This window comes from Camarhynchus parvulus, chromosome 15 (genome assembly GCF_901933205.1).
Source record: "Camarhynchus parvulus chromosome 15, STF_HiC, whole genome shotgun sequence".
Lineage (NCBI taxonomy): Eukaryota > Metazoa > Chordata > Aves > Passeriformes > Thraupidae > Camarhynchus > Camarhynchus parvulus.
The window spans coordinates 8,954,703-8,973,849 of NC_044585.1; the positions used below are offsets into that span (position 1 = coordinate 8,954,703).

Genomic DNA, 19,147 nt, shown 5'->3' on the forward strand with positions numbered 1-19,147 from the left:
CCTCTCTCAGAGGAAGAACATTCCCTCTTGTCTTATCACTCCAGGCCGTGGTTAGAAGTCCTTCTGCATCTCTCTTGGTGCTCCTGTGGGCTGCTCCATACAGTGAAGTCTTGTGCTGTGCTCCCTGTGCCAGTGCTTGGGTGCTGCTCAGCCCCATGTCCCTCCCCTGCCCTTGACAGGAGCAACTGGGGCTGCTGGCCCTCGTTCCCTGGGGAGGTGCCACAGGGCAGAGCCCACACAATCCCCAGCAGAGTGGGATGAACTAATTGTCTGCTGTTCTTTCATTTTCCAGGAGTATTGAAATTGTTGTGGGTCATAAATCACGTGAGCATATGGCCGGAAGGAGAACACAGGCCCATATTTCAGCTTTGGGCTGGAAGATGAGACTGTTTGTCCTGTGTTGTACAGGCCCATTTTGTTGATTTACTGGCCTGTGAAACTTTAGAGTTAATTTTTTGTTGAAGCAAGGAAAGTCTGTCTACCTGTGACTTTCCTGCTTGAACAGCTGTTTGCTCCTGATTCGTTGCTATTCTGAGAATTTCACAAAGACTCTCCACAGTGATGTGACAATTGGAAGTAAAAGATGAGCTTATATTTCTCTTATCCTAATAGTGGCACTTACAGCTGTACCTAAGAATGCCAGGTTTCTTTGTGTGTTTTTTTTTTTAAATGCTGAATTTCCCTCACTGCCATTGCTCCTCATTTGGTTGTGCATTTCTTCTAATATTTTTTTTCTTTCCCTTTCAGATAGATTTAATTTTTAAACATGCTGTTCAATCAAACTCTGTTCCTCCATCAGACTTCTGGGCCCCAGCTCAATCACCACACCTTATTGCTGCTTTAGGGGATCTTTCTGAATATGCCAAATCCATTATATGACGACATTTCTGTCTCTTTCTGTAGTCAAAATTTAGGATATACCAGAATTTGGGAATTTTTTTTTTAGAAGAGATCTAGCAAGAATTTGCCCAGGAGTTGCTGGGTTGATGGTATCAGCTCTTAGTCTGATTTGCCAGCACTTAAATGTTTTCCAGCAGAGATTTTGACCCTTCTTTAAGAAGCTCAGGCCTCCTGACAATTCTGCTCTTTTTAGTTATTCCTTGCAGATTCTTTAGAATTTACCTGTGAATTACTTGCAAGGGACTTGCAAGCAGTGATTTGGAACCCCCTGTTTTTTGGGGTGTCAAGTGTCAAGCAGCTGGTGCTGCTGAGCACAGTGCAGGTCAGGGAGTGCCCCATAGCATCACAAAATCGTTTGGGTATGGAGAGACCTTAAAACTCATCTTGTTCCACACCCCTGCTATGGGCAGGGACACCTTCCACTAGGCCAGGTACTTAGAGCCCTGTTCAGCCTGTTTTGTCCATCTCTGAGCTGTGTCTGCAGGTGCCAGCTTTGACCTGAGGTCTCTTGTCTTCCTTTTCTCTTGATGTGTGAGTGGTAAAATTCTTGATTCTTCTCTCTTGATGTGTGAGTGGTAAAATTGCTTGAACACCTTTTGTTTTCATGAACACTGTTTCCCAAAGTCTCCTCATTCACCCCTGAGACACCAAACTTCAGCTGGAGGCGTCCTAAAGAGAAATGGGATGTTTCAAGGTAGGCTATAAATAAATGGCATAAAAGAGCTAATGATCCTTGATGCTGGTTCTTCTCACTAATGTTAGCCTTTGGTAAACTCCCACTGTGTTTTCAGGGATATCCTTGAACTTGTGTGGTTTAACCCCAAGCATTACTGCACATGATCACCGTTTCTTGGTGTGCAGGAGCCTCAGATGTGTGAGGCCCCTGGGAGAGATTGACTTTGCCTGTGGCAGTTTTGTGTTACGGGCTCTCGTAATTGTGAGTTATAGATGGGGCAGAGGCATCTCCGGGAGCTGTGGGCAGAGCCAGGGAGGAGACAGAGGGACCAAGCAGATCCCTGTCCCAGCCCTGGCAGCCAGGCTGGATGCCGATGCGGCTTTGGGGTGTGAGAGCACACGGGAGCTCTTGGGGAACAAGGCGACAAAACACCCAAAATCTTTGGCCGAGAGACTGAAAATATTTCAGAGCTAATTCCCTTCTTTTGCTTGGCTAACAAGTGCTCATTTAATTTGCATCCTGAAATTAAATGACTACGAACAACGTTCTTTGAAGGGAATCTTCATCTTTAATTCTGTTTTCACTCAAGGAAAATAGTTTTCCATATATGATCTGTAGGGCTTAAATATCCTACTTATTACTATAATGTCTATTTCCCCCCCCCACAATTGTGTCAAAGCACAAATCTGATAGAGCACTGGAATTTACATGTTTCTCTTTCTGTTTGTTCTGTGCATAATCATGAACTATTCACTGCCTTTAGAAATCCATTGGTACACCCCTTTCCTTGCTAGTGGAAGTTGGCATTTTACCTTATTTTTGGAATGTCCAGGTGGTGATTTAGTGCAGATTTAAGTAGCATCTTTTTTCGATTTTGGCCTGCCCTGAAATAATACTAGACAGTGTCCAGAACTGGTTTTATTTAAGTGAGAGCTTACTGAATGGTTTCATGTGACTTCTGTGCAATCATAAAATTCCACTTTGGATTTTATTGAACATCTTTTGTTGCTTGTGCGTTCTGGCAGTCAAGAGATGGGTTTTGAATGGGCTGGAGCTGTGTGTAAAACTGTCATGTGATAGTTTGCGTACGTATGAAATAAATCTGAAAGCAAAACCCAGCATTTCCTTACTCATCACGGATGTGTCATTTGTCATTCTTGGTGAAAATAGGCTCAGAGCATTTAGTTAGTGCAAGCAGGTGATGTATGCCAGCAGCATGGAAACACAGGATCAGTCAGCCAGTATTCTTTCCTGCCATGGAGGCGGCCTTCTCATGCTGGGGGCTGGATTCAAAGGCAGGGCCATGTCTGAGATAGCCACAGCCCTTCAGAAGGAGGGATTATGTGAGAGAAGCTGGTTGTTGTAGCCTCTCCCAGTGCCAGGTCTGAGTGTCAGTGTGAGGGAGCTGGTGGCTGGGGCTTAGGCAGTTCACTCCTTTCAGAGGTGAGCAGAAGTGTTCAGGTTTTTTGAGGGGGAAGAACAACAGACCCCAGAAAATAACTTGGAGCTCCCTGAGGATTCACTGGTGTTGGATGGCAGCGAGTATGGATGTTGTGAGTGTTGGGTCAGCTGTGCTGGAAGGGGCTGCAGTTGCTGGACTCACGTTTATTTTCTGTTGGAAGTGTCCAGACATTGTCCGACTGTTGTTGGCGCTTGGTTTGGTTTGATTTTTAATGCCAGTTATCCTTGCTTGGGAAGGGCCACAGTTCTCACACTGTGCAGAGCTGAGGAGAGCGCACTGTTGGTGATGGCACCGGAGCTGACCAGTGGTTTGGAGCTGTGTGGTTGGGTTAGGCCCTGGTTGGAAGCTCAGCTTTCCATGGTTGTTACAGACAGGCAGTGGTTCACCTGCATGGGGTAGGCAGGACCAGCCTGGCAAAGAGCAGCACTGCAGCTGGGCTGGGACCTGGTTTGCCAGAATGGTCTTTTGTTCTGTGAGAACCAAACCCCAACATCAGCCACTTCACCAGGGAGGTAGGCAGGACCCCCCTCTGTGGTTTGTGTTTTGCAGGGAAGCCAGCCTGAGAGTCAGTGTGTTAAACTGAAAAGAGGAACTGAAGGTAGCCAAAAGAGAGGAAGGATATGAGTTAGAAACAGTCCGTTGTCCCTGTGGCCATCTAGCAAGGTACAGGAGCTGGTGCTGTCCCAAGGCCTGGAGCTTCTGGCTTCTCCAGGGATGGAGAGCTTGCCTTTCTTCTTGGAGAGTCATGGAGCTGGAAAGCAGTGATTTAACAGTAGCCTCCAGAGAAATAAATAGGTGTAGGCAGTTTCACACTTGCCTGTGGAGCCATGGTGGTGTGTTGCTCTCCTGCAGGGCAGTGGCAGCGAGGTGGGGAGCAATGAGTTCCCCATCTCTTGTCTCCTCCTGGCACAGTGGATTTTACAACAGCAATGTCATTGTCCTCATCCACACATCCTTCATTCTGTGTCTTCAAGGTCATGCTACATGTAAGATGAGTGCTGCCTTTTCCATTGATAGGGTTAGCATTTTTCCTACTTCACGTTTTTTTCACTAGTTTCTTCTGTTTCTTTGTGTGAGCGTGTGGCTCACAGTCTGACTGTAATCCTACAGCCTGACAGCAAACTCTTAACGCTGCTGTGGGTTTGGGCAGCCTCCCTGTCGTGGCATGCACATCCTTCCATTGCTCCTGGTGAAAACAGGAGCAGGAAAAGAGGTCAAGGGAGAAAAAAGAAAAATATGTATTTGCAGCAAGCACTATGTGTCTCTTGTTATCTGAATTCTGTGCAAGCAGCGAGCTCTGATGGAGCCCCATGCCAGCTTGGAGACCACTGAAAACAAAATAAACATCTCTGTAGCACGGGCTGATACACGCTCCCTTTAGAGCCTCAGGCACCTCCAATTAATCAAGCTGTCTGTGGAGGAAGGGCCTGTGAGGACCAGAGGATGCTGCCAGAGCTGATGGGCTGATGAAGGGGTGGGCAGCAAGCAGCATTAAGGGTGAACAGACTGTGTGTTAGCCAGGGTGTGCCATGCCTTTGGGTGAGTCTTGTCTGTATTGCAGCAAAGTCAGAGCTTTAATCCTGGTTTGCAGGATATACGAGTGCTGTGGGAGGGTGCTCAGCCCTGTGCACGCATGTTTGATGAAGAGCCCTTCCTCCTTCCGTGAGAAAGGCTCTCAGAGAGCGCTCAGCTGGCTGGGCCTTGACAATAAATTGAGGGGCTGACCAAGCCAAATGGCTTCTTGAAATGTCATGGAGTGAAATGTGGCCCATACCCTGGAGCTGGGGTGTCTCTGCTGAGTGCTTCTGGTCAGCAATGTGAGGAGTCACCTGTCCCCATTTCCGCTGAGTGAGTCCTGACGAGTCCTTGGCATCAGCTGCTCACCTTAACCACCACCACTGAATTCTGTGCATACAGAGCAGGGAGCAGCAGGGGAGAGCAGCACCTTTAAGTGTCTTACGAGCAGGGATTACGCAGAATAAATGAAGACGTAAAATCAAATTAAGAGGAATGTTCTAATAATGGGTAGTTGGGGCTTTTCCTTGAGTGCCAGCAGAGCTGGGCACTGCCAGTCCTGGCCCAGAGGCAGTCTGTGCCCTCCCAGCATTGGGAACAGCAGAGACATCCAGCCCAAAGCAGACACAGATTGTCAGAGGTGAAGACACCTGAAAGTGGTGCAGGTTTATAGTGTAAGCAGGTGGCAGGTGCCATGCTTCTGTCTAGGAACAAATGCAAGCCCTTGCCTCCTTGTATTCCAGGGTCAAGAAAATGCCTTTGTCAAGGACTTTGTCAGTGCTGCAGAGGTGAGGAAGGAGATTGCTCATTTGTTCATCAACACAAATGAACTAGTTGTGTTTAAAAATAAAATTTTAAAAATACAATTTCAGGAATAAATTAATCTGTGGAGACTAGGTCCAGTGTCCAGGGAAACATGAAATGTTTTCAGACCTTATTTTTCTCAAAAACTGAAAAGAGATGCTTCTGTGCTGTGTACAAATGCAGAGCTATGTGCCTGAACCAATATGTCAAACTGTCATGTGGGAGATTTGGTGAAAAACATCTTGTCCTAAGGGAATAATTTTAAACACTATATGTAGGTTTGCTGCCTCATAAGGGATCATTACTCAAATCTATTCCCTCTTATGGTAGCTCGGCCTCTGCTTAACGGGCACGGAGTGAAGGGAAGCCCATTAACGCGTCCTTTAAGAGTGGTTATCAGATGGTAGAGGGGAAACAGATCTCTGATCAGGGAATATAGTGTTATTGGCCAAATCCTGCGATTCAGCCTTAACAAGATGAGTAGCAGTGCAGGGCCTTCACGCTCGGCTGGCCATCGAGGGCGGCGGCGGGGCCGTGCTGTGCCGGGCAGCCGGACCCTGGGCAGCGCAGCCCGTGTCACAGCGGTGAGCAAGTGTAAGGGATGAGCCCTGGGGCAAGGAGCCGTTCTAGGGATCTTCACCTCCTGTTTGTCACTTCAATCTCCAAGGAACGCTGAAATGTGGAGTGGAACCCACTCCCAACCAGACCCCTACCAGACTGTGTCTGTGCTCTCGCTCCTGTGTCTCGCTGCTTTCTGTCCTTTTGTTGGTGGTGATTTTGGCAAAAATGAGAGGGATGGCAGAAGCAGCACCTGAAGAGCAGCATCAGCTCCTGGTGTCTGAGCATAGCATCTGCAGTTGCCTTGGCTACACCAGCCCTCCCTCAATTAGCCTCCTCTCTGACAAGGAGATGCACTCAACGTGTGGTAGCTGTGCAGGTGAACTGGTTTTTAATGGGATTACTTTACTTAAAAACTGGGACACCTCAGGGTTTGCGCAGTGCTCGGTGGGGTTGTCACAGTAAGGAGGACAAGTTTGTTTTTTCATAATGCATAAGAAGATGGTACATGACAAAAGAGGCTTTATATTGAGCAGCTTAACCGCTCAGGGTCTCATGAAAAAGGGAGAAGGAAGCTGGAGGGGACTGAAGGTGTGTACACATGCTGTCTGCAGAGTAAGGTGAATGCCAGGGTCTAACCTCACTAAAGAAATGTGGTTTTTTCTGAGATGATATGGAAAAGCAGTCTGTAGTGCGTGTATTGAATTTTTTCGTGGTGTAGAACTCCTGGTTCTCTTCCTGTGTCCCAGCTGCAGGCTCCAACGCTGCTGGCCAGGCTCCTGGGTTAGTCACCACGCTGCCATTAATGCTGTGTAAAAACAAACAAACAAACAAACAAACAGCAACCTTTTCTTTTTGAAGGCTGTGTGCCTTTGCAAAGTAGAGCAGAACGAAAGAGCAGCTTCCCAAATGTGCAAGGTCAGAGCAGAGGGTCAGGCCTGGAGGGAGGCTTGGGAGCCTGGCTGGGCACTCTCTTCTCACTGTTTGTCTGGAGCTGAATGGCTGGAATGTGTTTGGCAGGTGAAGCTTGGTCAGAAGCTCTTGCCTGGCAGACTGGCTCTAGAGACCACCACAGCATCAGCAGCAGCAGCGGGGAAGGACACCACCACGGGGGAGCGTTTTCCAGACTTCTTTTGGTCTTTGGTCACTTTACTGCTTTGGGTTTCGTGCCCTTCACATGAACATGACATGAGCTTATGGATGATGTTTGATTTCTTACCTCTGCTTCAGCATTCAGCACTGTTTCCAAGTGGCACACGCTGTCCTTTGTGCAGGGTTGGCTGTGCTTTTGTCAGTCCCAGGTTCTGTGTCATGTCCTTTGGCTTGGAGGGGAAGTCTCCACCCAGACCATCTCAAGATCTTGGGTGTGGAGGATGGCCCTTATTAGCAGTGTACTGCTTTTTTTAATAACACAAATTTCTTGCAGTAGTTGCTAATAGAGGCAGTTGTGCAGTTTAAAGATAATTTGTTTGAAAATTCCCTGCTTTCAGTGAGGTACTTTGTGACTGACAATGATTTATCTGGAACTTGGCAGCTGTGAGGCAATGATGTGGTGACACCATCTTGCATTACCTGACTAATTTTAACGTGCCGAGTCACGTCCATCTCAGCTACCAGAACTGCTCTGGACTGTGGACACTGTGCCTGGGGAGTGCCAGGACACTGTGGCTGTGAGGGAGGAGGCAGACAGGATGGCTGGTGAAACAGGTCTGCTGGGAGAGTTACTGTTCTGGACAAGCATCAGGCAGTACCTCATGCTTAAGAACATAATTCTCACCAGGTGGATCAGCACAACTTTAATTTTTTGCTACAAAGGTTTTTTTCCTGGAAAGCATCATACTTTTGTCAAGACAGAAATACTGGAAAAAAGTAAATTGCACTGAAAATTTCCATCCAGATTGGCTTTGAGCATTCTTGTGCCAATGCAAGCTTTGCTGGGAGCTGTCTTTGTTTTGGATTTGAATACGTCACTTTCTGTGCTCATTAACAACACACAGGAGAGCTGGAGCTCCCACACTGGTGTCCCATGGTGAGCAAGGCTCATGTGGACAGTGTCAGTCAGTATTGGCTTTGCAAACCGAGGTGAGTTCCTGCTCATCTCTTTTACTTGGATTTTCCTCTCAAGCCAAGGAATCTTGTTCATCCATGTGGGACAGATTTTGTTTTGATTTCTTTATCAATAGTTTGCTTATGAATTTTATCCACAGCAAATGGCTTAGAAAGAAGTTGCTGATTTACAAACAAATAAGCCTAATTTTTTATTCTCTAATTCCTTGTGGCACATGAACTTGTTTATGTAGTCGTTGCTGAGGACCAGCTCTGTTCTAGGTGTTGGGCAGCCTGCACAGCTGGTGCAGGGGAGCTCTGGCTCCAATCCCAGCTTGGGAATGTGCCGCCTCTACCTTGGCTCTTGGGGGTCTCCTGCAGCACTTGTAGAAGCACTGCTGGGACCCCTGGGCCCCTTGGGGCAGCAGTTCAGCTGTGGGACTCTTTCCTCTTTCTCTGCAGGAGAGGAAGAGAGCTGCTGTCACAAGGACTAATCTCGAGGCGCTGGCTCTTCCTGTGCCGAGCCCAGCATGTCCTGTGCAGTCAGGGAGACCTAAGAATAAAAACAGTGGGTACTGTGCGTCTTGTGAACAAATACAAGTAAGGAAAACATTTCCTGTTCACAATTTTCTGCACAATTCCATCTGAGCTTTGAATGTTTTATAAATAAAAATTGTCTTAGGTATACTTGCATTCTGGACAGTAAGTTTAATTGAACACCTGATCAAATAGTGGTTATTCAGGGAGTCTGGGGTTTTTGCCCTGTGATTTTCCCAAAGCTGTAGGACTCAGGGGTGACAGGAAAGAAGAGCAGAAGCTCCATGTGCTGGGAAGGGATCTGTGCCAGCACCTCTTTGCCTGCCTGAACTTCGGGTATCACGCAGCAGCCTCCGCTCCATGCTTCTGCTCAGCCTCTCAGTGCTGCTTGTTTATTAAAACTGACTAAAACCACCCAACACCAACTGCAGGGAGCTTCAATCCATTTGGGTATGGACAGTGTGAGCACCTCTGCCCTGCTGCTGCTGGATCCTTGACTGGAGCAGCACAGGATTAAAGCAAGCACGGGGCCCAGCTGAGGTGTGCAGCGGAGCTCTGTGTGGTTTGTGCACATTGCAGCACTAACCCAAAGCAGGGCTGAGCAAGCAGCAGTGCTGCTCTGGAGCCTGGTTCCTTCTTCCAGCATTGATGGCATCACATCCTCAGATTCTTTGTAATTCCTGTGTGGTGTTGTTATAGTGTTTTAGATATGAGCATCCCTGACATCCTGTGATAATCAAGCACTGAAAGCCTTTTCCAGTTTAAACCAGGGACTTCCAGGCTAGTTTAGCATTATTTTTTAATATTATTGTGATTGTGTAACAAGCAGTTCAGTTCTGGGTTTGTATCTGGTATAGCAGGAGGTTCAGTGAAAGTAATATGAGTTGCCCCATGAATTGTGGTATCCCTACACTGCTTGGCTTTGTGGAACAGGAGAAAGGCGATGGGAGGAAAAGTCCTGAGATGTTAAACATTTATAGCTGGTTTTTGGCATCTTTGTCATGTTCTACCCATTTTAGCTACTCTTCACATGAACTGCAAAAGCTGGAGGAAAAAGTCTTAGGGACATTGTTTAGGATGTTTCAGTTAAAGTCTTACATTTCTGTGGTTAACAGAAACTAATGATAGCTAAAGATCATGCAAAGTCCTAAAATGAACGAATTTTTAAGAAAAATGTTATCATGGTGCTCCTTTAAGAGGGGAGGAGGGAGACTGATGCTAGGACTGACCACGAGGGCACGGAGGGTTTGGGGCTGGCTTCCTGCTTGGTGTTGTTTCATCATCCATTTCCAGCGGGGAAGGAAAGTTCCCAATTGTGCTGTGGTCTAGGACGCGCTCATCAGTTCTGGGTCCATCCCTGGCATTCAGACACATCACTGGTTTCTCTCAGGTGCTGGGTGTTGTTCTGGCCTGGTGAACAAGATCTCAGTTCAGGGTGGGCAGGGGGAGCCATACCTTTGGTGGTGACTCAGAGATGCAGGAGAGGGGTGCGGCCGGCCGGGAGAGAGGTGGTGGCAACACCCCTGGCAAGCCTGTGAGTTGAGGGGGTTGGAGGCTGTGAGTTGATGGGGTTGCAGGCTGGGGTTGCGTGTCATGGGTCTCCTAACCTCTCTCTGTGAACCCTTTGCAGCCCACGACCTTCCCCCGAGCAAGACCTCGGCGGCGGCGGCGCAGACGGGCGCCCACCTGCAGTGCCTCTCGGTCCACTGCACGGACGACGTGGGCGAGGCCAAGGGCCGGACTGCGGTGCCGACGTGGAGGTCCCTGCACTCGGACATCTCCAACAGATTCGGGACTTTTGTGGCTGCCCTGACTTGAACAAAAGAAATTATTATTTTTTTTTCTTTTTTGTTTTTTAATTTCAAAGGGCCGCTACTGCTAGGTGGACTATTTTTCTAGGTTGGTACCTGCTTAGTGGCATATGGACTGGAAAGGGTTAATTTAAAGTAAACCTCAACTTTTTTTTAATCTTCTGCCACAGTATGTTACCAGTGTTAACCCTTCTGCAGTTAGCACACTTTTGCTGAAGATTTTCCTGCTAGACCACTTTTTCCCATTATTCTGTAACCTTGGCATACATTTATAGATGAGGCCTTTTCCTTTTTCATCTCAGTGTGTGTCCAAGTCACGTATGTCATAATAAGACAAAGATTCTCCTCTTCCTCCTTCTCCTCCTCCTTCTCTTCCTCATTTGCTTTGTTTTTCTTTTTTTTTTCCTTTGTTTTGTTTTGTTTTGTTTTGCTTTGTTCAGTGCTTATTAGGATGGTGATCCTGAGGAGCAGCAGTTCAGGAATAAACACCAGTGAAAGCGAAATGGTCAGCATTAAATCATATGTTATAGTGACACCCAGCCTTTGCCAGTCTCATACCAACCAAGCAGTTGATGCTCTGTTGAATGTTCAGGCGTGGACCTGCCCTTTCCTGAGAGAATGAGGCTCTGCTTTCAGCCTCGTTTTGCTCTGTGCCTCCTGGTGAGGCCAGGATGCTCCTTGCTCTGTGTACGCGGGTGTAGCCCCGGGATGGAGCTCTGTCATGAATGGGCTGGTTCAGGCACAGCAGGGAAGGTATGGAGAGGTTTTTTTAAACATGTTTAATAGTCATTATCTCTTACTCCAAAGGCCCAGGCTCCTTCTTGCTTGCCTGGGCCTGATGGTGCTCCTGCATTTCCCACTTTATTGATAGTGGAGAAGAAAATCCCCTGCACCCTACCCGCTTTTTGCCCATTTTAAACTGCAGAAAGATGGTGTTGATTGGCAGCAGGTCCAGTGTCCCCTGCACTTGCCTGGGTGTGCCCCAGCCCCTGCCACAACAGGTCCCAGTGCAGTGGCAGGGGTTAGGGATGGCCCAGGTTGGAAGATGCAGGGGGCTGTGTGCCCAGGGCTGGCATTTCCTAATCTGCCAGGGCAGGGAGACCTGGTGTCAGAATCCCCCAAACTCATTCAAGGCCCCATTTCTGCCACACACTGAAGAACAGCATTGCTGGATGCACACAATAAAAGGAAAGCCATACTTTCCTGCTCAGGCTAGATAATGCTCATTCAAAATGAAAGTTGGAAGCAAACCAGATAAAGCCACAGCTGACACGATGGGCTGATTCTCCACTGGTTTTATGTCACACTGTCCATGATTTGTGTGTCCCTGTGCCCAGGCGTGGCCCCGTCCTGCCCTGTGCCTGCAGCTCACCTCCCACAGCTCCTGGAGCTCAGGAACAGCACTAGAGGGTTTGGTTTTGCTTGTGAAATAAAGGTTGGCCTCTCTAGGGTTATTTATTCATGATTTCACAAATGTGTCTCTGCTGAAGGGACAGACAGAGTTGAAGACTGCTTTATATTTTATCTTTGATGATTGTGCTGGGTCTTTAATTATTTTGAGGTAATATTCTTGGTAGACACCAAAAGAGAGGAAATTCTGCCTAAAAAGCCAAGGGTGGTCTGGAATCCTCACTCTCAGTCGTATGTGGCTTCAGAGAGACTCACAGTGTTTGGAAATGTGATTTGAATGTGCTCTTATTAACCATGCATGGATTGATTTATGGGTCTGGTCAATGAATTGACTTTGGATAAATTTGGATAAGTTTTTAATCTTGGTTTTCAATATTATTTTACTTTGTATTAAAGCTGGAGCTTCCATGAGGATGAGGATTTTTGCCCATCCTGGAGCAACTGGCTGTGGAGCTGCCTCACACCCACTTGGTTTGGATCAAAAAGCTGGGATGGTTTGTACCTCTGTCAGGGTGTGCAACCAGGAGTGCAGAGCTCCTCCTGCACCTGCAATAAAATGTCACCATCCCCAGTAACGTATCTCCTGGTAATCACTGTCAGCCCCCTTCCAGAAGGTGCCTCTTTGCCTGTGATTCCTCAAGTCCTGGCTTACCTAAGTATATGTTTGATTTTAAATCCTGCAGTGGGGGGCTCAGTCTGCAGCAGGGGGCCCTGGGGTGACACCAGTCACTGGATTCTATCACTTACAGCTGGAAATTTCGGCCAAGTTCATGGTCTGGTGGCATTCCTGCTCGGAGTGCAGTCCCTTGCCTTGTGCTTTGTTTTAGTTTTTCCTGCTGCACTGAAGAGAACAGGTTTTTCAGGCTTCCTGAGGTCAGGGATGCACACCCTGTGCCACGGGAAGGAACCTGTCAGGGAACACCGAGTTCAGATGCTTTTAAAGAGAAATCCCCGTTTGAGTGGAGCTGTGGTGGCTTGGTCTCACCACCCAGTTCTGCTGGCTCATTCTCAGCAGCTTGCACTTCTCTCTTGGAGTGTTGTTCTCATCCACTTGGAACTTGCTTTCCCACTTGCTTATGGAAATGCAGAGCATAAGCAATTCCCTTAAAATCAGGGGACTCCTGTGAGGTGAGGAGGTGTCCTGAGGCCAGGGGCTGTGTCTCCACAATCTCCTGAGCTGTGCAGTGTGGAGCCCTGGGTGTTGTGGCACTTGGCCCCCTCTGGCTCTGCTCTGGGCAGTGGGTGCAGTGCAGGGTTGGGACTGTCAGAGAGGGAGAATTTGAGGCAGTGGCTGGCTGTGTGCTGGGCTCACTGGCCATGGAGTTTAACTGAATTGTATGGTCACACACAGTCCTCTTGCGGACCTCCTGTCTGTCTGATCGTGATTGAATGAGCTCTGCTCAAGGCAGCTGTTAGCCAGGACCTACCAAACCTGTGCTTTTTAGGGTTTTGGTGTTTTTTTGCCAAAGATCAGAACAGAAATTCTGTGTTCTGACCAGGACAAGCATCATGTCCTGCTCATCACCTGGGGATGTGGTACTGACAGCATATACAAGGTTCAAGAAGGTTCAAGCTTTGTCACAGTGCTGGTGGCACCTGCAGTAATTTCATTGTACCCATTTTCTCCATTGATTTTACACTGAATTCACTGATCAGTTTTTTAAACACATATAAAGTGTCTGCATGGCCTGACATGGTAAGAATGGAAATTATCTCATTTTCTAAAAAATAATATTCCAACTGAAACATGTTTGGGAGCTGTAGTTAAAAGCCAGTTGTGGAAGAGGTAAGTTGCACTCTTGTGGAGAGGGAAACTGAGGCACAGAGAGCAGCAGGAGCCTGAGGGAACAGTGGTAGGGCTGAGCTGCACTGAGGTCTGACCTCTGCTTGCTGCAGAGCCCCATGCCCAAGGCTCACTTCCTCCAGGGGCCAAGTTGGGTCAACAGGGGGAGAATTTTATCAGATACCTGTTCCCCAAATGCATGGGAGAAACCTCCTCTGTGTGTCCTACATGGCTTCCAGATGGGGGCAGTTGGACAAGAAGGCAAAGAGGGGTAGTAGGATGCACAATCTGCCTTGGATTGGGAACAGCAGCTACAGTGTGGCTTTGCCTCTTGCCCTGGGGATTCTCCCTGGCTGGCTGGGCTGGGGGAGCCAGGACATCCCCCATCTCCTGGCCCTGTTCCCTGGCTCCCTCTGCGTTCCCTAGAAGAAACCCTGTGCTTAGTACGCAACTTGCAGTGTTGTAGCAAACGGAGCAAAATTTCCTTTGCATTTCAGTTGGGAGGAGCGATCAAATACCTCTTTGCCAAAAAAGGACAGAATAGGCCTCATTTATTAAATACTCCTGCAAATTTTCTCCAGAATCACATTCTCTTGGGGTTACTTGCTCTCTGCTGTTTGAGCATTAGTAAGGGGCTTTAGGCTTGTTACTTAGTTAAGGTTTTCACAGTGTCTGAGGATGGAAGGGGATGAGCACCAGAATTCTGTCACCTGGATCACTTGGGGAGTTGTGCAGGTCCTGTGGTCCCCATGGTCACTCTGGGGCTGGACTTCCAGGCACCACCACCAAGGCAAAACGTTCCATTTTTGGGAGGTGGAAGGGATGAGGTGAGCACAGCAGTGGGACAGTCACTGGGTGGGTGGGTTGGACAACAGGAATCAAACTGGTACATTTGACTTATTTTTGTTAAGCTGCAGTGTAAGGTTTTGTCAGCTACTGGATTCACAGCTGTTCAAGGGATGGTGTGTAAGAGCATAACCCATTTTTGTAGAATTGTTTCTTCTTTAATGCTTAAGGCTAATGGAGGAAATAGTCTAATTTTGTCTTAGAAATTCTCTATTAAAATTGTTGCTTTGAGTCCATCCGCTCATAGGTTCTGACTGATGAAACTGCAGGTTCTGATTTCCGGCAGTTATAACTTTATCACTATTCACTACCCAAGAATATTACAGCTTTAAAACAGCCTTAAGCAAAAGGATATTATTTCTTTGTACTAAATTTGGTTCATGGAAAAGAAAAAAAAAGAAACCTCAAAACACTGGTAATCCGTACTGCATTAGCAAACTCTTCTGAAAAATGTTATTGCACATGTAAAATATGAAAACTTGACTCTGCTGTGTGTTAGGCAATCCTGTAATCTTTTTTTTTTTTTTTTTAAATTCTTGTTAAATTCATTTCCTAAATGCTTGGTTGGAAGACTGTGACGATAGCTCATGAAATTGAGTGTTATTTTTCTTTCTTTTTTTTAAATATGTAAAGTGCAGTCTTCTGTATTCCTGCATATTGTACATATCTGTATATGTTTTACTGAGCAACTAAATAACAATAAATATGATGTTAATGGTGGCTACTCTATATTTCATACCAGGTTTGTTGATTATTTTAGCAACTCCTTTTTCCCAGAGGTGTGAAGAAATGAATGGATGCTGCTCATATTCAGGTAAGCCCTGGACCTTGTGATGAGTACAAATTTGCCCACGATCTCAGGAAACCCTCACCCAGGATGGTGGCCCTGTCTGTACACTGAGGTTGTTGGTAGCCTCTTTGCTGTTGGGTGGTGGAGATGTCTGTGCAGCTCTGCTCAGATGCTGTCATGGGATCTTGGGGCTGTCCTGCTCTCTGTGGCAGTGTCTCTCTTTCTCCTCTGCTCACTGGAGCTTGTCCAGAGGGGCCAGACCATGCTTGGAGCTGCTGGGCAGTGGGAGCAGCCCCTGGGGTAGCTCCCCAAGCCCCCAGCCCTGCACAGCCCTGCTCCTGCTTTGTCCTAGTTGTTCAGTAAAACTGCCCACGAGCTCTGTTAATGGTTGGATTCACACAGCTCCTCCAGCACACGGGCCATTTCTTGGCTCCCAGATCTCCCACTGTGCAAAGGCTCCTTTGCTTCTGCCAGCAGCTGGAGCAGCCCCTCCTGCTCCAGCAATGCTCCACCCCAAGCTCCTGCTTCCAAAAAGGCAGCAGGAGCTCCCTGCTCACTGCACATCACATTAACAGATGAAAATCAACTCACTGGGCTTTGATTTCTGCTCTTGACACTGGCTTTACTTGTCACCTGGTAATGTCACCTCTGCTGATGCTGGCATGGTTCCTGCCTATCCCAAACACTTGCCTTCATCCCAGGGCACTGTGCTCAGAGGCTCACCTGGTCTGTGTCAGAGTTAAGCATGGATTATAGTTTATTAAGTAAAGAAAAGCAAGTGGTTGGTCCTGGAGCTTTTACAGTTCTTGCTCTTCTAATAATTTCCTGTGGCCTGTGACTGTGCTGAGAGCTGAAATCTGTCTGTAGCTGCATCTCTCTGCCCAAGCCATTTAACTGATTTCATTATGTCCTTTGAGTTACTTTCTGCATGAGGCTTTGGAATTCCTGTCTTGGAGGAGACCCTGTAAATATGTGTTGTATGTGCAGCTGTCAGGAATCCATTGGCAGTGCAGCTGGATCCCATGGGCCGAGATCTGCTCGGCCCCTCCGTGGCCACCTCGTGTGGCTGCTGGGCAGCTCTGCCCCTGCAGTGCCAGCCAACATTCCTGCAGGGCTGTCTGGGGGCTCCTGTGTGTGATCCAGAGTCCTTTAAACCCCCTCATCCCCTGCTGTTTGGGTGAGCTGCTTGCAGCTGGCTGCTGGTGCTATGAGAGTACAGCATAAAAACCAAGGTAAATAAACACAGGAATGGAAGTTTGAGTCAGTGGCATCCTTTTGGCTGAGAAAGTTGTTAGAAAATAGAATCCCATTATAATGGATTTCTTTTAATATCAAGTATTTCCAAAATCCCTAGGTCATATTCCTGAAGTGGTTACTCTCCTGCCTGGGAGACAATCTGGAGCTCCCCCAGCAGTTTAACATTATGGCCAATAACATCACATATATTTTGCTTGTAAAATGTTTATCTTTTGCTTGTAAAATGCTTAAAAACTCACTGCTCAGGTGAGCTCTGTGAGGCTGTGTCTAGAGGGCAGAGGAGTGCATGGGGGTGATGTCTCCTAAGCTCTCCTTTCTGAGACGTTGCCAGAGCTCAGTAATGACAGTGCAGGAAGTGGAGGTGACAAGACCTGAAGAAAATCATGTAGGTCATCTTTGGTTCATTAGTGCAAGGTTGTGCCCTGTTTTCTAATGCCCAGAGCTCTGACCAGCACAACCAAAATGGACAGGGTAGTGGGGGTCCTTAACCTTTTAGTGAAAAAGAATAAAAGCAACCAACCAAACATCCCTTTGTGGGGATGATGTTTGGGGTGATGGAAGGGGATCCATGGCTGTCTATTTCCAGCACTGGCAGGTAGCAGAGGGTTTGGGCCCTTGCCAAGCCTGGGTGGGAGGTGCCAGGGGTGCTCTGACAGGACCTTGGGGGTCCCTGGTCTTGGGACAGCTTGTGGTGGGATATGGGAGGTGGGATCTGTGGTTCCTTTGCGTTCTCACTTGGCCATGGACACGTGTCACCATGTCACCATTGCTGAGCCGATTTCCTTTTACATCATGCTTCTGTCACACCTGTGAAACAAGGAACAGAGGAGGAGCCCTGGTCAATGGTTGCTGTGTCCTCTTTGGGGGTTTCTGTCAGCAGTGCACAGACAAAGGAGCTGTTGAAGTGTCACCCTAAATGTGATATTGAAACACTCATTTCAGCCTCTACCTCGAAGAAGGCTGAGAAGTTTGATGCTATGAGGGCTCATGTTCTGCCAAAACATCCTCCTGCTTTGGGGTTAACTGATGGAGAATATTCAGGGCTGAGCTTCAGGAGGTGGGAACTTTTCTCAATTTCCTTTTATCCTCTGCAAAATGCCCCTGTCTCCCTTCCCCCTTTCTTCCCCCCACCCCCTTTTCTCTTTATAAAGCTGGAATTCTTCCAGACTCTGCTCTGGGCTTGCAAGAAAACTTTACTGTGTAAATTTGCTCTTTGTGTTGGGAGTCCTTTGTTTAAACAGCATTGTGAGCTTGCTGGGGAGGGATGGAAAGAGGGGGAGCTGGGAGGAAGAATTTGAAAAGCCCTGACCCCTGATGAATAAAATCCAGCACATTAACACATTCTTCAATAAATTCATGATTGCAGATAAGGTGGGAGTCCCCAGGGCCGGGCTTTTCATTAACCCCCTGCTGACTAACCCAAACAGACGGAGTGTTTTGTCAGCGCCAGGACAAGCAGAGCCCTTTTGTGGTGGAGGGGCCGGGTGAGCATGGGGAGCGCTCCTCCAGGAAGCCAGGTTACAAAATGGGACTCTATTTCAGAACAAACTCCTTTTGGTTAGTTTGATGAGATTACAGAAAGGAAAAGGCTTTAACAAGGGGCTTATTGAAGCTAAGTAACTGTTCTGAATACAGTGAGGACCAGGGCAGAAAACATATGATTCCCAAGTAAACAGGCGCCTCAACAGCGTGGCTGAAACAACAGAGCTGGACATGGTCCGTGGGGTTCTCCTGAGGGAATGCTTGGAGACATGAACTGTGTGGGAGCCCTGCAAGAACCTGTGCACAGCACCCAGCACAGCAGGCACTGCTGCACCCTGCACTGCACTGCTGGGCTGCAGAGTGGCCTCGGAGGGACACGAGCACCATGCCCACAGTGTGAGGTGTGCCTTGCCCAAGGTTTCAGCCTCTGAAACCTTCTTTGTTCCTCTGGTGGAAAGCCTGCTCCAGGAAATATTTTGCTTTTGTGGAAACTTATCCCCAGAATGCTTCCCTCCCACATTAGGGAGGTCTTCTGGATTGTTTATTAGAATACCTACATTTTTGAAAGATCTGAATTCTGTGCCTTGTGTTCTTGGTCAGCCAAGTAACTCAGAGTATCACTCAGCCCAAAGTAGGTTTTTGGGATGAAATGCAGGAAAATCCTGAGTTTGTCTCAGGTTCCTGCTGCCTGCTGATGATCAGGCTGTGCTTTTCTCATTCTGCCCACCCTCTCAGGAGGTAACAACTTGTGGTGGACTCCGAGCTTTTCACAGAGCAGCTCGTGCCCAGGTGAAGTGAATCCAGTCCTTTGGGTGTAAACTCCTGCACACATGCACCCAGAACCAGGTGGGGCATGCACACCCCTCCTGCAGACATGCACATCCCACTGGGAAGCACCCGAGGGCTGCAGGGCTGGGGCTGGGGGCTGCAGGCAGCATCAGCCCTGCCAACTCCCCCCTGAACTCTGCAGGCCCAGCCTTCCTTCCACTGCTGTGTTTTTGGTGTGCACTTTCATTTACCTGCAAGATACGATTTTAAATTATTTCCCATTGCTGCTAACAGAAGCTTTTTGCTAATTTCCATGGAAAATAATTCCTCTCTTTTAGGGGAACTGAAGTGTTCCAGCTGACTGCTCCTGGCCCCATCAGCATTGTGTCTCCTCTCCTGAATGCAAGGGTAGGTGCTGGGTTTGATGCCCCAGAATGTGACTGGTGCAGCCTCCACTCTGTGCTGAGCTCCTGGCCTGGGCTGCCAGCAGCTCTGTGGTGAT

General features: G+C 47.8%; 1 protein-coding gene across 1 annotated transcript in view; it reads left to right on the forward strand.

Annotated features, from left to right (window-relative positions):
• The window catches only part of MN1 (MN1 proto-oncogene, transcriptional regulator), a 34,663-nt gene extending 19,586 nt beyond the window's left edge, over nucleotides 1–15,077 (forward strand). Inside the window, exon 2 of the mRNA XM_030958562.1 lies at nucleotides 10,129–15,077. Within this exon, the coding sequence (XP_030814422.1) occupies nucleotides 10,129–10,316 (188 nt within the window). The 3' untranslated portion in view covers nucleotides 10,317–15,077. The remainder of the gene's footprint in view (nucleotides 1–10,128) is intronic.
• The last annotated feature ends 4,070 nt before the right edge of the window (nucleotides 15,078–19,147 follow it).